General features: G+C 51.8%; 1 protein-coding gene across 4 annotated transcripts in view; it reads right to left on the bottom strand.

The window, feature by feature from the left end:
• LOC130211371 (arf-GAP with Rho-GAP domain, ANK repeat and PH domain-containing protein 1-like) overlaps positions 1-18,358 on the bottom strand; it is a 60,783-nt gene that overhangs the window by 8,016 nt on the left and 34,409 nt on the right. For 3 of the 4 annotated variants that reach the window (XR_008835017.1, XM_056442123.1, XM_056442122.1), the window contains exons 15-29: positions 17,113-17,287; positions 14,359-14,496; positions 12,575-12,710; positions 12,285-12,387; positions 11,285-11,477; positions 10,452-10,497; positions 10,172-10,335; positions 7,846-8,055; positions 7,000-7,105; positions 6,774-6,921; positions 6,126-6,209; positions 5,858-5,935; positions 5,554-5,671; positions 4,775-4,888; positions 1,379-1,524 (exon numbers count right to left, since the gene is read on the bottom strand). Coding sequence is in view for 3 of the 4 variants with exons in the window: in XM_056442123.1 (XP_056298098.1) it covers positions 1,379-1,524; positions 4,775-4,888; positions 5,554-5,671; positions 5,858-5,935; positions 6,126-6,209; positions 6,774-6,921; positions 7,000-7,105; positions 7,846-8,055; positions 10,172-10,335; positions 10,452-10,497; positions 11,285-11,477; positions 12,285-12,387; positions 12,575-12,710; positions 14,359-14,496; positions 17,113-17,287 (1,959 nt within the window). In the remaining variant the exon portion in view is untranslated. The remainder of the gene's footprint in view (positions 1-1,378; positions 1,525-4,774; positions 4,889-5,553; positions 5,672-5,857; positions 5,936-6,125; positions 6,210-6,773; positions 6,922-6,999; positions 7,106-7,845; positions 8,056-10,171; positions 10,336-10,451; positions 10,498-11,284; positions 11,478-12,284; positions 12,388-12,574; positions 12,711-14,358; positions 14,497-17,112; positions 17,288-18,358) is intronic. The other variant, XM_056442124.1, reaches the window with a different exon arrangement.

The raw sequence follows: 18,358 nt of genomic DNA, 5'->3' as shown, positions 1-18,358 counted from the left end.
AAGGAGAACATCAGAGGAGGAAGGAGAACATCAGAGGAGGAACGAGAACATCAGAGGAGGAGAACATCAGGAGGAACGAGAACATCAGGAGGAACGAGAACATCAGGAGGAGGAAGGAGAACATCAGAGGAGGAAGGAGAACATCAGAGGAGGAACGAGAACATCAGGAGAAGGAACGAGAACATCAGGAGGAACGAGAACATCAGAGGAGGAACGAGAACATCAGGAGGAACGAGAACATCATGAGGAGGAAGGAGAACATCAGGAGGAAGGAGAACATCAGGAGGAACGAAAACATCAGGAGGAACGAGAACATCAGGAGGAGGAAGGTGAACATCAGGAGGAGGAACGAGAACATCAGGAGGAGGAACGAGAACATCATGAGGAGGAGAACATCAGGAGGAACGAGAACATCATGAGGAACGAGAACATCAGGAGGAGGAACGAGAACATCAGGAGGAGGAAGGAGAACCTCAAGAGGAAGGAGAACATCAGGAGGAGGAAGGATAATCTCAGGAAAAGGAGAACCTCAGGAGGAGGAGAAGCTCAGGAGGAGCAGAAGCTCAGGAGGAGGAGAACCTCAGGAGGAGCAGAAGCTCAGGAGGAGCAGAAGCTCAGGAGGAGCAGAACCTCAGGAGGAGGAGAAGCTCAGGAGGAGCAGAACCTCAGGAGGAGGAGAACCTCAGGAGGAGCAGAACCTTAGGAGGAGGAGAAACTCAGGAGGAGCTGAACCTCAGGAGGAGCAGAACCTCAGGAGGAGCAGAACCTCAGGAGGAGAACCTCAGGAGGAGGAGAACCTCAGGAGGAGCAGAACCTCAGGAGGAGCAGAACCTCAGGAGGAGGAGAACCTCAGGAGGAGGAGAAGCTCAGGAGGAGCAGAACCTCAGGAGGAGGAGAAGCTCAGGAGGAGCAGAACCTCAGGAGGAGGAGAAGCTCAGGAGGAGCAGAACCTCAGGAGGAGCAGAACCTCAGGAGGAGCAGAACCTCAGGAGGAGGAGAACCTCAGGAGGAGCAGAAGCTCAGGAGGAGGAGAACCTCAGGAGGAGCAGAACCTCAGGAGGAGGAGCAGCTCAGGAGGAGCAGAACCTCAGGAGGAGCAGAACCTCAGGAGGAGGAGAACCTCAGGAGGAGGAGAAGCTCAGGAGGAGGAGAAGCTCAGGAGGAGCAGAAGCTCAGGAGGAGCAGAACCTCAGGAGGAGCAGAACCTCAGGAGGAGGAGAAGCTCAGGAGGAGCAGAACCTCAGGAGGAGGAGAAGCTCAGGAGGAGGAGAAGCTCAGGAGGAGCAGAACCTCAGGAGGAGGAGAAGCTCAGGAGGAGCAGAACCTCAGGAGGAGGAGAAGCTCAGGAGGAGGAGAAGCTCAGGAGGAGCAGTCTTACTCTGACGTCCTTGTACATGCGCAGCGACTCGGCGTTGAGGACGGCGTAGCGGTCGTGGAAGATCCCAGAGGAGCGGCCGAGCGCCAGGAGGCTGCGCTCCTCGCCCAGCTTCACCACGCCGTGCTTAGAGGCGTCGGCCTGACCGGCTGGAGGCGGGGCCACAGAGACAATGAAGGGAGGAGCAGGGGGACAGGTGGACAGAGGTGGACAGGTGGGGACATGTGGACAGGTGGGGACATGTGGACAGGTGGGGACATGTGGACAGATGGGGACATGTGGACAGATGGGGACAGGTGGACATGTGGGGACAGGTGGACATGTGGGGACATGTGGACATGTGGGGACATGTGGGGACAGGTGGATATGTGAAGACATGTGGGACAGGTGGGACAGGTGGACATGTGGGGACAGGTGGACATGTGGGACAGTTGGACATGTGGGACAGGTGGACATGTGGGGACAGGTGGGACAGATGGGGACAGGTGGACATGTGGGGACATGTGGGGACAGGTGGATATGTGGAGACAGGTGGGGACATGTGGGACAGGTGGGGACATGTGGGGACAGGTGGGACAGTTGGACATGTGGGACAGGTGGACAGGTGGACATGTGGGACAGGTGGACATGTGGGGACAGTTGGACATGTGGAGACAGGTGGGACAGGTGGACATGTGGGACAGTTGGACAGGTGGACATGTGGGACAGGTGGACATGTGGGACAGTTGGACAGGTGGACATGTGGGACAGGTGGACATGTGGACATGTGGACATGTGGGGACAGTTGGACAGGTGGACATGTGGGACAGGTGGACATGTGGGGACATGTGGGACAGTTGGACATGTGGGACATGTGGACATGTGGGACAGTTGGACATGTGGGACAGGTGGGACAGTTGGACAGGTGGACATGTGGGGACAGTTGGACAGGTGGGACAGGTGGACATGTGGGACAGTTGGACATGTGGGACAGGTGGACATGTGGGACAGGTGGACATGTGGGACAGGTGGACATGTGGGACAGGTGGACATGTGGGACAGTTGGACATGTGGACATGTGGACAGGTGGACATGTGGGGACAGTTGGACATGTGGGACAGGTGGACATGTGGGGACAGGTGGACATGTGGGGACAGGTGGACATGTGGGACAGGTGGACATGTGGACATGTGGGACAGGTGGACATGTGGGACAGTTGGACATGTGGGACAGGTGGACATGTGGGGACAGTTGGACAGGTGGACATGTGGGACAGTTGGACATGTGGGACAGGTGGACATGTGGGACAGTTGGACAGGTGGACATGTGGGACAGGTGGACATGTGGGACAGTTGGACATGTGGACAGGTGGACATGTGGGACAGGTGGACATGTGGACATGTGGGACAGGTGGACATGTGGGACAGTTGGACATGTGGGACAGGTGGGACAGTTGGACAGGTGGACATGTGGGACAGTTGGACATGTGGGACAGGTGGACATGTGGGACAGTTGGACAGGTGGACATGTGGGGACAGTTGGACATGTGGACAGGTGGGACAGGTGGACATGTGGGACAGTTGGACAGGTGGACATGAGGACAGGTGGACATGAGGACAGTTGGACAGGTGGACATGTGGACAGGGACATGTGGACAGGTGGACAGTTGGACAGGTGGACATGTGGGACAGGTGGACATGTGGACAGGTGGGACAGGTGGACATGTGGGACAGGTGGACATGTGGGGACAGTTGGACATGTGGGACAGGTGGACATGTGGGACAGGTGGACATGTGGGACAGTGGACATGTGGGACAGTTGGACAGGTGGACAGGTGGACATGGGACAGGTGGACATGTGGACAGTTGGACAGTTGGACAGGTGGACATGTGGGGACAGTTGGACATGTGGGACAGTTGGACAGGTGGCCATGTGGGACAGGTGGACATGTGGACATGTGGACATGGGACAGGTGGACATGTGGGACAGTTGGACAGGTGGACATGTGGACAGGTGGACATGTGGGGACAGTTGGACATGTGGGGACAGTTGGACATGTGGGACAGGTGGACATGTGGGACAGTTGGACAGGTGGACATGTGGACATGTGGGACAGGTGGACAGGTGGGACAGGTTGACATGTGGGACAGTTGGACAGGTGGACATGTGGGACAGGTGGACATGTGGGACAGTTGGACATGTGGGGACAGTTGGACAGGTGGACATGTGGGGACAGTTGGACATGTGGGACAGGTGGACATGTGGGACAGGTGGACATGTGGGGACAGTTGGACAGGTGGACATGTGGGACAGTTGGACAGGTGGGACAGGTGGACATGTGGGACAGTTGGACAGTTGGACATGTGGACAGGTGGACATGTGGGACAGGTGGACATGTGGGACAGTTGGACAGGTGGACATGTGGGACAGTTGGACATGTGGGACAGTTGGACATGTGGGACAGGTGGACATGTGGGACAGGTGGACATGTGGGACAGTTGGACATGTGGGACAGGTGGACATGTGGGACAGGTGGACATGTGGGACAGTTGGACAGGTGGACATGTGGGACAGGTGGACATGTGGGACAGGTGGACATGTGGGACAGTTGGACATGTGGGACAGGTGGACAGGTGGACATGTGGGGACAGTTGGACAGGTGGACATGTGGGACAGGTGGACATGTGGGGACAGTTGGACAGGTGGACATGTGGGGACAGTTGGACAGGTGGACATGTGGGACAGGTGGACATGTGGGACAGTTGGACAGGTGGACATGTGGGACAGGTGGACATGTGGGACAGGTGGACATGTGGGACAGGTGGACAGGTGGACATGTGGGACAGGTGGACATGTGGACAGGTGGACATGTGGGACAGTTGGACAGGTGGACATGTGGGGACAGTTGGACAGGTGGACATGTGGGACAGTTGGACAGGTGGACAGGTGGACATGTGGGACAGGTGGACATGTGGGACAGGTGGACATGTGGGACAGTTGGACATGTGGGACAGGTGGACATGTGGGGACAGTTGGACATGTGGGACAGTTGGACAGGTGGACATGTGGGACAGGTGGACATGTGGGGACAGTTGGACAGGTGGACATGTGGGGACAGGTGGACAGGTGGACATGTGGGGACAGTTGGACAGGTGGGACATGTGGGACAGGTGGACATGTGGGACAGTTGGACATGTGGGGACAGTTGGACAGGTGGACATGTGGGACATGTGGGACAGGTGGACATGTGGGGACAGGTGGACATGTGGGACAGGTGGACATGTGGGACAGTTGGACAGGTGGACATGTGGGGACAGTTGGACATGTGGGGACAGTTGGACATGTGGGGACAGGTGGACATGTGGGGACAGTTGGACAGGTGGACAGGTGGACATGTGGGACAGTTGGAGAGGGGCTCACCCAGGTAGAGCATCATGGCCGCCATGGCCAGGTGCTTCTTGATGAGCAGGTGGGACTCGGTGCCAATGGAGTGCAGGACGGGGAGGACTCGCTCCTGATGGTGCAGCGGACGCTCTGAGGACACACGCCACACGCTTTAGACGGGTTGAGAACACGCTACACGCTACACGCGTGTTCTGGTCTGTATGTTTTCTCCTTCAAATTACATCCAACAGCCTCTCATCAGACTTAAGGATGTTCCCTACGGGCACTAGGACCTGGGGGAGATCGTTTGTAACTTTGTGTTGATTTTTTGTGTGTGTAACTTTATGTTTCTTGTGTTTTTTGTGTGTAACTTTGTGTTTCTTGTGTTTTTTGTGTGTAACATTGTGTTCCTTGTGTTTTCTGTGTAACTTTGTGTTTCTTGTGTTTTTTGTGTGTAACTTTGTGTTCCTTGTGTTTTTTGTGTGTAACTTTGTGTTTCTAGTGTTTTTTGTGTGTAACTTTGTGTTTCTAGTGTTATTTGTGTGTAACTTTGTGTTTTTTGTGTGTAACTTTGTTTCTTGTGTTTTTTGTGTGTAACTTTGTGTTTCTTGTGTGTAACTTTGTGTTTCTTGTGTGTAACTTTGTGTTTTTTGTGTGTAACTTTGTGTTCCTTGTGTTTTTTGTGTGTAACTTTGTGTTTCTTGTGTGTAACTGTGTTCCTTGTGTTTTTTGTGTGTAACTTTGTGTTCCTTGTGTTTTTTGTGTGTAACTTTGTGTTCCTTGTGTTTTTTGTATGTAACTTTGTGTCTCCTCACCCATCTCCTCCTTGTCGCTGACCTCCCAGCAGTTCCAGTACTCGTTGCCTTGAACCTGAATGTTACGCCGGTCCAGGATCTCACAGGTGAGCTCCGCTGCCGTCATGGAGCCGGGGATCTGAGGGGGGGGGGGGGGGGTCTTTAACACTGTGGTGGTCTACCTGTTTACACCTGGTCAGACTCTGGAGCAGCGTGGCCATGGTTCATCATCCTCACACACACACTGTAGAGTGTGTGTGTGAGGATCCTCCAGCACACACACACCAGTACAGACTGATCCTCAGCCGCGTGAGGGGGAGCTCACCTTGACGTGCTGCTCTGCTGTGTCCTTCTTCTCCTCCAGGTACACCGTGCAGATGAAGTGCCCTCCAGGTTCAGTACTCTGACGCACACAGACACATACACAAACACACACGCACACAGACACACAAACGCACACAGACACACGCACGCACACAAAGTTAACAGCATTAGGATAACAAATAATAGAATGCATAGATGCCCGACTGCAGCAAACGGGTGAATGCATATATATATGTGTGTGTGTGTGTGTGTGTGTGTGTGTGACTCACGGGGAACTTGGTGTTGTGGCTCTCTCGTACTTTGATGATCACGGTGATTTCCTTCAGCTGCTTCTGGAGCTGCTGCTCATCCACCTGCACAGACACACACACAGAGGTACCAACACACACACACACACACACACGTACCAACACAGACACACACACACAGGTACCAACACACACACACACACACAGGTACCAACACACACAAGAAATCAACCGTCAGCTGACGTGGTTCTTTAAAGCTTCAGGTCTCCTCCGGCCCTCCAGTGGGCGGAGAGCAGCTTCATCACTGAAGTCACAACGTTACATATGGAGGACTTAGAATGTCTGAGGTATAAGTAAATAAATGAATAAATACAATAAATAAATGCTTAATTAAATGTATAAATTAATTAATAAAAACAGGAATAAATAAATATAATTTATACCTACACAGGACATCATTAAATAAATCTATTTCCACATTTCTTAATTTATTTACAGTATGTCTCTATTTATGTGTCCACACGTATTTCTTCATTTATTTATGCGTGACATTTGTGTCCTTATTTAAGCATTTATTTATTCCTGTATTTATTTATGTATTCCTACATTTATTTAAGCATTTATTTATTCATGTATTTATTTATTGATACATTGAGTGCTGCGTCTGACCTGGAAGATGGAGGTGTAGTGCTGGATGAGGTCCTCGATGGCGCGGGAAGCGTTCACGTCCTTCCCGTCGCTCTGGAACAGCGTGGGGCCGAAGACGATGGCCAGGTTATGGAGGTTCATCTGGTTGAGCTCAGAGAAGCGCTGCACGCTGAAGACGACGAGACGCACATGAGTACCTTCATGAAGACATGGAGGCACCTGAGGTACCTGAGGTACCTGAACTCACCAGTAGAGGTGGTTGATGAGGGCCTGGAGTGTCGCCTTGTTAACACAAGGAAGTCTGTTCAACAGCAGCTGGAACTGGGAGATCTTCTGGCTCTCATCCCGAATATCTGCAGTAAGAAAAGGAAAAGAGAAGTGATGGAGAAAGATGGAAGCACAGGATGAAAGAGTGAGAGAGCAAGGGGAGATGGATAGAGACGACATCATTATTAACCCAGCAAGAGAGGAAGAAAACAATATATATATATATATATATTGTTTTTTAAATATAAATAATAAAAAATATATATTACAAAATATATATATATACACACCTTTTTACTTTTTATTACTTTTGTACTTTTTCATAACTTTTGTACTTTTTTAAAATATTTGTTTTCTACTTTTTCATTACTTTTCCTTTTTCATAACTTTTTATCTTTTATTATTATTTTTTTTACTTTAATAACTTTTTTTACTTTTTCATTACTTTTTTAATTTTTCAGAACTTTTTTATTATTTTTTCTACTTTTATATAACTTTTTAATTTTTCAGAACTTTAATTTTTCAGAACTTTTGTTCTTTTTCATAATTTTCTTAATTTTTCAGAACTTTACTTTTTCAGAACTTTTTCAGAACTTTTTCATTACTTTTTAATTTTTCATTACTTTTTCTACTTTTATATAACTTTTTAATTTTTCAGAACTTTAATTTTTCAGAACTTTTGTTCTTTTTCAAAATTTTCTTAATTTTTCAGAACTTTTTTACTTTTTCAGAACTTTTTACTTTTTCAGAACTTTTTCATTGCTTTTCATTACTTGTAATCTTTTATTGTATTTCTTTTGTACGACGTACGCCAGGTGCGTGGTACCTGTGGCGCTCAGCCAGCCGGCGGCCCCGGCCGTGAACAGGCCCTCGTCCAGCTCCCTGAAGAAGCGCTTCAGGGCGCTGGAGACGTCGTCCACCTGCTGCTCGCCCTCCCTCAGGTGGAGGCTGCGGGCGTCGAGCCGGAAGCGGTCGCTCAGCGCCTTCACGCGCGAGTTCACACCGCTCTTACGGTAGATGCCCTCAGAGGTCAAGCCTGGAGGTCAAGAAGCACCATCAGGGAGGAGACACTGAGCTCCTCTCTCCTTAAGGACGCTTAGGAGACACTGAGCTCCTCTCTCCTCTCCTCTCTCCTTATGGACGTTTAGGATACACTGAGCTCCTCTCTCCTCTCCTCTCTCCTTATGGACGCTTAGGAGACACTGAGCTCCTCTCTCCTCTCTCCTTAAGGACGCTTAGGAGACACTGAGCTCCTCTCTCCTCTCCTCTCTCCTTAAGGACGCTTAGGAGACACTGAGCTCCTCTCTCCTCTCCTCTCATGGACGCTTAGGAGACACTGAGCTCTCCTCTCCTCTCTCCTTAAGGACGCTTAGGATACACTGAGCTCCTCTCTCCTCTCCTTAAGGACGTTTAGGAGACACTGAGCTCCTCTCTCCTCTCTCCTTATGGACGCTTAGGAGACACTGAGCTCCTCTCTCCTCTCTCCTTAAGGACGCTTAGGAGACACTGAGCTCCTCTCTCCTTATGGACGCTTAGGAGACACTGAGCTCCTCTCTCCTCTCCTTAAGGACGCTTAGGATACACTGAGCTCCTCTCTCCTCTCTCCTTAAGGACGTTTAGGATACACTGAGCTCCTCTCTCCTCTCCTCTCTCCTTATGGACGTTTAGGATACACTGAGCTCCTCTCTCCTCTCTCCTTAAGGACGTTTAGGATACACAGAGCTCCTCTCTCCTCTCCTCTCTCCTTATGGACGTTTAGGATACACTGAGCTCCTCTCTCCTCTCCTCTCTCCTCTCCTCTCCTCTCCTCTCCTCTCTCCTTAAGGACGCTTAGGAGACACTGAGCCTCTCCTCTCCTCTCCTCTCTCCTCTCCTCTCTCCTTAAGGACGTTTAGGATACACTGAGCCTCTCCTCTCCTCTTTCCTTATGGACGTTTAGGATACACTAAGCTCCTCTACTCTCTCCTTATGGACGTTTAGGATACACTGAGCTCCTCTCTCCTCCCTCCTTAAGGACGCTTAGGATACACTGAGCTCCTCTCCTCTCTCTCCCCTTATGGACGTTTAGGATACACTGAGCTCCTCTCTCTCCTCTCTCCTTAAGGACGCTTAGGATACACTGAGCTCCTCTCTCTCCTCTCTCCTTATGGACGCTTAGGATACACTGAGCTCCTCTCTCTCCTCTCTCCTTATGGACGTCTAGGACACACTGAGCTCCTCTCTCCTCTCTCCTTAAGGACGTTTAGGATACACTGAGCTCTCCTCTCCTCTCTCCTTATGGACGTTTAGGATACACTGAGCTCCTCTCTCCTCTCTCCTTAAGGACGTTAGGAGACACTGAGCTCCTCTCTCTCCTCTCTCCTTATGGACGCTTAGGATACACTGAGCTCCTCTCCTCTCTCCTTATGGACGCTTAGGATACACTGAGCTCCTCTCTCTCCTCTCTCCTTAAGGACATCTAGGATACACTGAGCTCCTCTCTCCTCTCCTCTCTCCTTAAGGACGCTTAGGATACACTGAGCTCCTCTCTCCTCTCCTCTCTCCTTAAGGACGTCTAGGAGACACTGAGCTCTCTCCTCTCCTCTCTCCTTATGGACGTTTAGGATACACTGAGCTCCTCTCTCCTCTCCTCTCTCCTTATGGACGTTTAGGATACACTGAGCTCCTCTCTCCTCTCCTCTCTCCTTATGGACGTCTAGGACACACTGAGCTCCTCTCTCCTCTCCTCTCCTCTCTCCTTATGGACGCTTAGGATACACTGAGCTCCTCTCTCCTCTCTCCTTAAGGACGCTTAGGATACACTGAGCTCCTCTCTCCTCTCCTCTCTCCTTAAGGACGTCTAGGAGACACTGAGCTCCTCTCTCCTCTCCTCTCTCCTTATGGACGTTTAGGATACACTGAGCACCTCTCTCCTCTCCTCTCTCCTCATGGACGTTTAGGAGACACTGAGCTCCTCTCCTCTCTCCTTATGGACGTCTAGGACACACTGAGCTCCTCTCTCCTCTCTCCTTACGGACGCTTAGGAGACACTGAGCTCCTCTCTCCTCTCTCCTTATGGACGTCTAGGACACACTGAGCTCCTCTCTCCTTACGGACGCTTAGGAGACACTGAGCCCCTCTCTCCTCTCTCCTCATGGTGCCTTCAGGCTCACCGCACTGCGTGATGTATCCGATGCAGCTGTGCACGATGACGGGGATGTCCGTGTCCGTCAGCTGCTGCTGACTCAGCGTGTCGCCGCCGCTGCCCGCCGCCGCCTGAATGGCGGCGCACCAGCCGGAAAAATCCAACTTCCTCTCTCCCTCGATGTACAGAGTTCTGAGTAAAGAGAGAGAGACGAGAGAGGAGAAGAAGAGGGGGAGAAGAGAGAGATATTGACCTGAAGTGATTCAGTGTAAAAAGTAATAAAGAGCCTCGTCACTGACGTGTCTCACCTGCCTCTCTCCACCAGAACCAGAACCTCGTTGTCTTGTTGAATCGCTGTAAGAACAAACAAACAAACAACAAATATTACGGTCATCTTATTATTTCAGGACTTTAAAAAAATATATATATATATAATATATATATACTTTATTGATGATAATGCACAATATGACATACAGGGATCAAAGAACAAGTATTTAATGTGTTGTGTATGTGTTCCTCAATTTACAATCGGAAAGAAAAAAACAGGAAATTAAAGAAAGAAAGAAAAGATGAAAATAATAACAAAATACTTAAATAATAATAATGAAACTGTTCAGAAACACGTCGTTCTTCTATTTCGTAACTTATATTTGACAAGATACCGGTTAAAACTAGAATACGTTTTGTTGACACCGCCGCTCTCTTAAAGAGACAGCGCCCCCCTCTTAAAAGAGACAGCGCTTCTCTCTTAAAGAGACAGCACTTCTCTCTTAAAGAGACAGCACTTCTCTCTTAAAGAGACAGCGCTTCTCTCTTAAAGAGACAGCGCTCCTCTCTTAAAGAGACAGCAAACCTCTCTTAAAGAGACAGCGTCCCTCCCTTAAAGAGACAGCGCCCCTCTCTTAGAGACAGTGCTCTCTTAGAAGAGACAACAAGCACGTTGTCCCTTCACAGTCAGCATGTGCTCAGGTGATCAACACTCTCAAAAATAGGAACAACACATGAATTACCTTCAACACAGATTAAAGTAAATTATGAGAAAGGGACACAGTTGTATTAAATCGATAAGATACACAACATAACACATTCCAGGCTGCTACACATACATATACAGGTAGTGTGCATGCGTCCCACTCACAGAGCTCATTCAGCTTGCGCAGCTGGATCTGCTCCACCTGGCTGTCCTCCAGGTGGGCGTGCAGGGTGGAGCCTACCAGAGCGAACCAGCCCACCTTGGAGGTCTGGAGGTTCAGGCCGTCTTTACACCTCAGACGCCCGATGCGCTCGAAAGACAACTTGAGAAGCGGCTCTGCAGCGGCCGGGATGAAGCTCTGCAGAGGGGGGGGGGGGACATTCGTCACGGTTTGCTTTCCCTTCTGATGATGATCACTTCAGTCTCTCTGAAAACCAATTCTAACTCAGTTGCCAGAAGGTTTCCTGTCTTGTGTTGAAGCAGGAGCACCGTCTGTCTTCATCTTCATGGTTTTACATTTCAGATGCCGCTTCGCTTTAGCGTTAATTCAATTGTTTTTACAGTAATTGAAGGATTTTATTGTTCAATCACAATTTGTCAGCAGTTTCTGCAGAAGGTCAAAGTAACAGCTGACGATGACATCAGCCGTTTGGAAAGTGTGGCAGTGGGGTGTGTTTAAGCTCGGCTGCAGAGTGGGTGGAGCGGGGGTGTGGTTCAGGGAACGGTGTCTGATTGTCATCAGCTGGTCTGATGACAATCAGACCAGCTGATGACAATCTGTGTGTGTGTATCTGCGAGGCTTTGTCTTCAAAAGGAGCTGGACGGGCTGAAGACGAGGGGGAGTGCTGGAGCAGAGACACTGTCTGCGGGCGTATACAATAAAGTATATGACAAACTATCGCTCTGGCTGATCATTCCGTGGTGCTTAAAGGGGAACCTACCAGTGACGGCAAGACGCTTGTCACAGAAAGGAAAACAAGCGGCACAGGAAACCCCCCCCCCCTCCATGGACCACGAGGCAGCGTTTCCCATCCAAAACTACCACTTGTGTCCACAGGGGGCGCCAGAAGCAACACTACCACTAAAAAGACCCATGTGACCGCGATCAGAGCTCTCCGACAGCAGGAGGCCCTCTGAGGAGAATAACAAGGTGTTTGGTGGTTACCATGGCGATGGACTTGACCCATTCCTTGTGGCTGTCCGGGTCGTCGGTGCCAAACAGGTAGAGGCGCTCCGACTCGGAGTAAAGCTCAAAGGTGTGATCGTACCTGAGAGAAGAGGAGAGAGGGGGGGGTGAAACACAGAGAGAGGAAGAGAGAGGAACATATTTAAATTTATTATCTTCATGAACAGCTTGAAAAATAAAACTGTGTGTGTGTGTGTGTGTGTCTGTGTGTGTGTGTGTGTGTGTATGTGTGTATATGTGTGTGTCTCTGTGTGTATGTGTGTGTGTACCCGTGTCTCTCGGGTGAGTCCACTGCCAGGCAGACGATCTCATTGGCCCTCAGCGCTCCGTTGGGGTTGGAGTTCTTGTCGCTCTCGTAGTAACTGAAGCTGCCGTCGCTCACGGTGCACCAACGACGACTGAACTCTACGAGGAGGCGAGGAAGAGGAGAGGAGAGGAAGAGAAGAAGCTTCAGAGACAGAGGGACAATCTACTGGGGGAGGCGTGCACGTGAGAGCTGACAGGTGGAGGTGAGAGCCGGCAGGTGGAGGTGAGAGCAGACAGGTGGAAGTGAGAGCCGACAGGTGGAGGTGAGAGCCGACAGGTGGAGGTGAGAGCCGACAGGTGGAGGTGAGAGCCGACAGGTGGAGGTGAGAGCAGACAGGTGGAGGTGAGAGCAGACAGGTGGAGGTGAGAGCGGACAGGTGGAGGTGAGAGCAGACAGGTGGAGGTGAGAGCCGGCAGGTGGAGGTGAGAGCCGGCAGGTGGAGGTGAGAGCCGGCAGGTGGAGGTGAGAGCGGACAGGTGGAGGTGAGAGCGGACAGGTGGAGGTGAGAGCCGGCAGGTGGAGGTGAGAGCGGACAGGTGGAGGTGAGAGCGGACAGGTGGAGGTGAGAGCGGACAGGTGGAGGTGAGAGCGGACAGGTGGAGGTGAGAGCGGACAGGTGGAGGTGAGAGCGGACAGGTGGAGGTGAGAGCGGACAGGTGGAGGTGAGAGCGGACAGGTGGAGGTGAGAGCAGACAGGTGGAGGTGAGAGCCGGCAGGTGGAGGTGAGAGCAGACAGGTGGAAGTGAGAGCAGACAGGTGGAGGTGAGAGCAGACAGGTGGAGGTGAGAGCCGACAGGTGGAGGTGAGAGCGGACAGGTGGAGGTGTGAGCCGACAGGTGGAGGTGAGAGCCGACAGGTGGAGGTGAGAGCCGACAGGTGGAGGTGAGAGCGGACAGGTGGAGGTGAGAGCGGACAGGTTGAGGTGAGAGCAGACAGGTGGAGGTGAGAGCCGGCAGGTGGAGGTGAGAGCAGACAGGTGGAGGTGAGAGCCGACAGGTTGAGGTGAGAGCAGACAGGTGGAGGTGAGAGCAGACAGGTTGAGGTGAGAGCAGACAGGTGGAGGTGAGAGCAGACAGGTGGAGGTGAGAGCAGACAGGTGGAGGTGAGAGCAGACAGGTGGAGGTGAGAGCAGACAGGTGGAGGTGAGAGCCGGCAGGTGGAGGTGAGAGCCGGCAGGTGGAGGTGAGAGCCGACAGGTGGAGGTGAGAGCAGACAGGTGGAGGTGAGAGCAGACAGGTGGAGGTGAGAGCCGGCAGGTGGAGGTGAGAGCCGGCAGGTGGAGGTGAGAGCAGACAGGTGGAGGTGAGAGCAGACAGGTGGAGGTGAGAGCGGACAGGTGGAGGTGAGAGCGGACAGGTGGAGGTGAGCGCAGACAGGTGGAGGTGAGAGCAGACAGGTGGAGGTGAGAGCAGACAGGTGGAGGTGAGAGCGGACAGGTGGAGGTGAGAGCAGACAGGTGGAGGTGAGAGCGGACAGGTGGAGGTGAGAGCAGACAGGTGGAGGTGAGAGCGGACAGGTGGAGGTGAGAGCGGACAGGTGGAGGTGAGAGCAGACAGGTGGAGGTGAGAGCGGACAGGTGGAGGTGAGAGCAGACAGGTGGAGGTGAGAGCGGACAGGTGGAGGTGAGAGCGGACAGGTGGAGGTGAGAGCAGACAGGTGGAGGTGAGCGCAGACAGGTGGAGGTGAGAGCGGACAGGTGGAGGTGAGAGCAGACAGGTGGAGGTGAGAGCCGACAGGTGGATGTACCCTCTCGGGCCTTGCGCTCCACCACGGCGCGGGCCATGGACGCCGTCTTGAACAGGAAGCCGTTGTGAGAGACGCACGGCGGCGCCGAGTAGTGGAGCGGCTCCATGGGTACTTCAGGGAGCTCGGAGCGCGGGAGCTCTGCAGCACAACAGACAACAAACGAACAAACAAAGAGATGATCTGCTGGAGGCCGTCTGTCCTCTGATGAAGAGGAGCGGCGTGAAGATCAGAACGTGATCTGAACTTCATCGTGAGCTCAGAGTCAGAAGAAGAAGAACTGACATGAAGACGTTCACTAGACACCACCAGCTGCTACATGGCGACCAATGGCTTTCCATGACCTTTACTGTGACCTTTCCATGACCTTCCCATGACCCTTAATATGACCTTCCCATGACCTTCCCATGACCTTCCCTATGACCTTCCCATGACCTTTCCTATGACCTTTGTACGACCTTTCTATAACTTTTCCAAGACCTTTCCTATGACCTTCCCATGACTTAAAATACAATTTCCATGACCAAACATTTGGTGAAATCTCCGTGTCTACACAAGTAATTATAAACATTAAATAACACAAACGTGTGTGTGTGTGTGTGTGTGTGCGTGTGTGTGTGTACCTGTGTTGAGGTTGAGGCTGAGCAGCTCGGCCTGTAATGGTTGTGTGTGTGTGTGTGTGTACACCTGTGTTGAGGTTGAGGCTGAGCATCTCGGCCTGTAATGGTTGTGTGTGTGTGTGTGTGTACCTGTGTTGAGGTTGAGACTGAGCATCTCGGCCTGTAATGGTTGTGTGTGTGTGTGTGTGTGTGTACCTGTGTTGAGGTTGAGGCTGAGCATCTCGGCCTGTAATGGTTGTGTGTGTGTGTGTGTGTGTACCTGTGTTGAGGTTGAGGCTGAGCATCTCGGCCTGTAATGGTTGTGTGTGTGTGTGTGTGTACCTGTGTTGAGGTTGAGGCTGAGCATCTCGGCCTGTAATGGTTGTGTGTGTGTGTGTGTGTGTGTACCTGTGTTGAGGTTGAGGCTGAGCATCTCGGCCTGTAATGGTTGTGTGTGTGTGTGTGTACCTGTGTTGAGGTTGAGGCTGAGCAGCTCGGCCTGTAATGGTTGTGTGTGTGTGTGTGTGTGTACCTGTGTTGAGGTTGAGGCTGAGCAGCTCGGCCTGTAATGGTTGTGTGTGTGTGTGTGTGTGTACCTGTGTTGAGGTTGAGGCTGAGCAGCTCGGCCTGTAATGGTTGTGTGTGTGTGTGTGTGTGTGTGTACCTGTGTTGAGGTTGAGGCTGAGCATCTCGGCCTGTAATGGTTGTGTGTGTGTGTGTGTGTGTGTGTGTACCTGTGTTGAGGCTGAGCAGCTCGGCCTGTAATGGTTGTGTGTGTGTGTGTGTGTGTACCTGTGTTGAGGCTGAGCAGCTCGGCCTGTAATGGTTGTGTGTGTGTGTGTGTGTGTGTACCTGTGTTGAGGTTGAGGCTGTGCAGCTCGGCCTGTAATGGTTGTGTGTGTGTGTGTGTGTACCTGTGTTGAGGTTGAGGCTGAGCAGCTCGGCCTGTAATGGTTGAGTGTGTGTGTGTGTGTGTACCTGTGTTGAGGTTGAGGCTGAGCAGCTCGGCCTGTAATGGTTGAGTGTGTGTGTGTGTGTGTACCTGTGTTGAGATTGAGGCTGAGCAGCTCGGCCTGTAATGGTTGTGTGTGTGTGTGTGTGTGTACCTGTGTTGAGGTTGAGGCTGAGCATCTCGGCCTGTAATGGTTGTGTGTGTGTGTGTGTGTACCTGTGTTGAGGTTGAGGCTGAGCAGCTCGGCCTGTAATGGTTGTGTGTGTGTGTGTGTGTGTGTGTGTGTACCTGTGTTGAGGTTGAGGCTGAGCAGCTCGGCCTGTAATGGTTGTGTGTGTGTGTGTGTGTACCTGTGTTGAGGTTGAGGCTGAGCAGCTCGGCCTGTAATGGTTGTGTGTGTGTGTGTGTGTGTGTACCTGTGTTGAGGTTGAGGCTGAGCAGCTCGGCCTGTAATGGTTGTGTGTGTGTGTGTGTGTGTGTGTGTACCTGTGTTGAGGTTGAGGCTGAGCAGCTCGGCCTGTAATGGTTGAGTGTGTGTGTGTGTGTACCTGTGTTGAGGTTGAGGCTGAGCAGCTCGGCCTGTAATGGTTGTGTGTGTGTGTGTGTGTACCTGTGTTGAGGTTGAGGCTGAGCAGCTCGGCCTGTAATGTGTGTGTGTGTGTGTGTGTGTGTACCTGTGTTGAGGCTGAGCAGCTCGGCCTGTAATGGTTGTGTGTGTGTGTGTGTGTGTGTGTGTACCTGTGTTGAGGTTGAGGCTGTGCAGCTCGGCCTGTAATGGTTGTGTGTGTGTGTGTGTGTGTACCTGTGTTGAGGTTGAGGCTGAGCAGCTCGGCCTGTAATGGTTGTGTGTGTGTGTGTGTGTACCTGTGTTGAGGTTGAGGCTGAGCAGCTCGGCCTGTAATGGTTGTGTGTGTGTGTGTGTGTGTGTGTGTGTGTACCTGTGTTGAGGTTGAGGCTGAGCAGCTCGGCCTGTAATGGTTGTGTGTGTGTGTGTGTGTGTGTACCTGTGTTGAGGTTGAGGCTGAGCAGCTCGGCCTGTAATGGTTGTGTGTGTGTGTGTGTGTGTACCTGTGTTGAGGTTGAGGCTGAGCAGCTCGGCCTGTAATGGTTGTGTGTGTGTGTGTGTGTGTGTGTGTGTGTACCTGTGTTGAGGTTGAGGCTGAGCAGCTCGGCCTGTAATGGTTGTGTGTGTGTGTGTGTGTGTACCTGTGTTGAGGTTGAGGCTGAGCAGCTCGGCCTGTAATGGTTGTGTGTGTGCGTTGGCCAGGCTCAGCGCCGTGGGCCAGCTCTCCATCCCAGAGCAGCAGTTCACCTCGGCGCCGCAGAACAGCAGGCGGAGCGTCTCCAGCACATCACCGCCCTGCACGTTCACACACAGCGCCTGGACACGAGGACAGAGGAGACGAGGACAGAGGACGAGGACAGAGGACGTCAATACAGAACCAAATACCAGCCGTAGAGATACCATCGATGCAGAAAAAATGTGGAGGAGAAATAAAGAGATAGAACGAGAGATAAAGAGATAGAACGAGAGATGCGTGCGTGTGTGGTTGCGTGTTTGGTTGTGTGTTTGGTTGCGTGTTTGGTTGCGTGTTTGGTTGTGTGTTTGCGTGTGTGGTTGTGTGTTTGGTTGTGTGGTTGGTTGCGTGTTTGGTTGTGTGTTTGGTTGTGTGTTTGCGTGTGTGGTTGTGTGGTTGGTTGTGTGGTTGGTTGTGTGGTTGCATGTGTGGTTGCGTGTTTGGTTGCATGGTTGTGTGTTTGGTTGCATGTGTGGTTGCGTGTGTGGTTGCATGGTTGTGTGCGTGGTTGCATGGTTGCGTGTGTGGTTGTGTGGTTGCATGTGTGGTTGCATGGTTGTGTGTGTGGTTGCGTGTGTGGTTGCGTGTGTGGTTACATGGTTGTGTGCGTGGTTGCGTGTTTGGTTGCGTGGTTGCGTGTGTGGTTGTGTGGTTGCGTGTGTGGTATGTGTTTGGTTGCGTGGTTGCGTGTGTGGTTGTGTGTTTGGTTGTGTGGTTGCATGTGTGGTTGCGTGTTTGGTTGCATGGTTGTGTGTTTGGTTGTGTGCGTGGTTGCGTGTTTGGTTGCATGGTTGTGTGTGTGTTTGGTTGCATGGTTGTGTGTGTGTTTGGTTGCGTGGTTACGTGTTTGGTTGCGTGGTTGGTTGCGTGTGTGGTTGCGTGTTTGGTTGCATGGCTGCGTGTTTGGTTGCATGGCTGCGTGTTTGGTTGCGTGTGTGGTTGCGTGTTTGGTTGTGTGGTTGTGTGTTTGGTTGCGTGGTTGGTTGCGTGTGTGGTTGCGTGTGTGGTTGCATGTTTGGTTGCATGGTTGTGTGCGTGTTTGGTTGCATGGTTGTGTGCGTGTTTGGTTGTGTGTTTGGTTGCATGGTTGCGTGTTTGGTTGCATGGTTGTGTGTTTGGTTGCGTGTTTGGTTGCATGGTTGCGTGTTTGGTTG

The sequence above is a fragment of the Pseudoliparis swirei genome, chromosome 20 (assembly GCF_029220125.1).
Source record: "Pseudoliparis swirei isolate HS2019 ecotype Mariana Trench chromosome 20, NWPU_hadal_v1, whole genome shotgun sequence".
NCBI lineage: Eukaryota > Metazoa > Chordata > Actinopteri > Perciformes > Liparidae > Pseudoliparis > Pseudoliparis swirei.
This window is presented reverse-complemented; position numbering and strand designations above follow the sequence as displayed.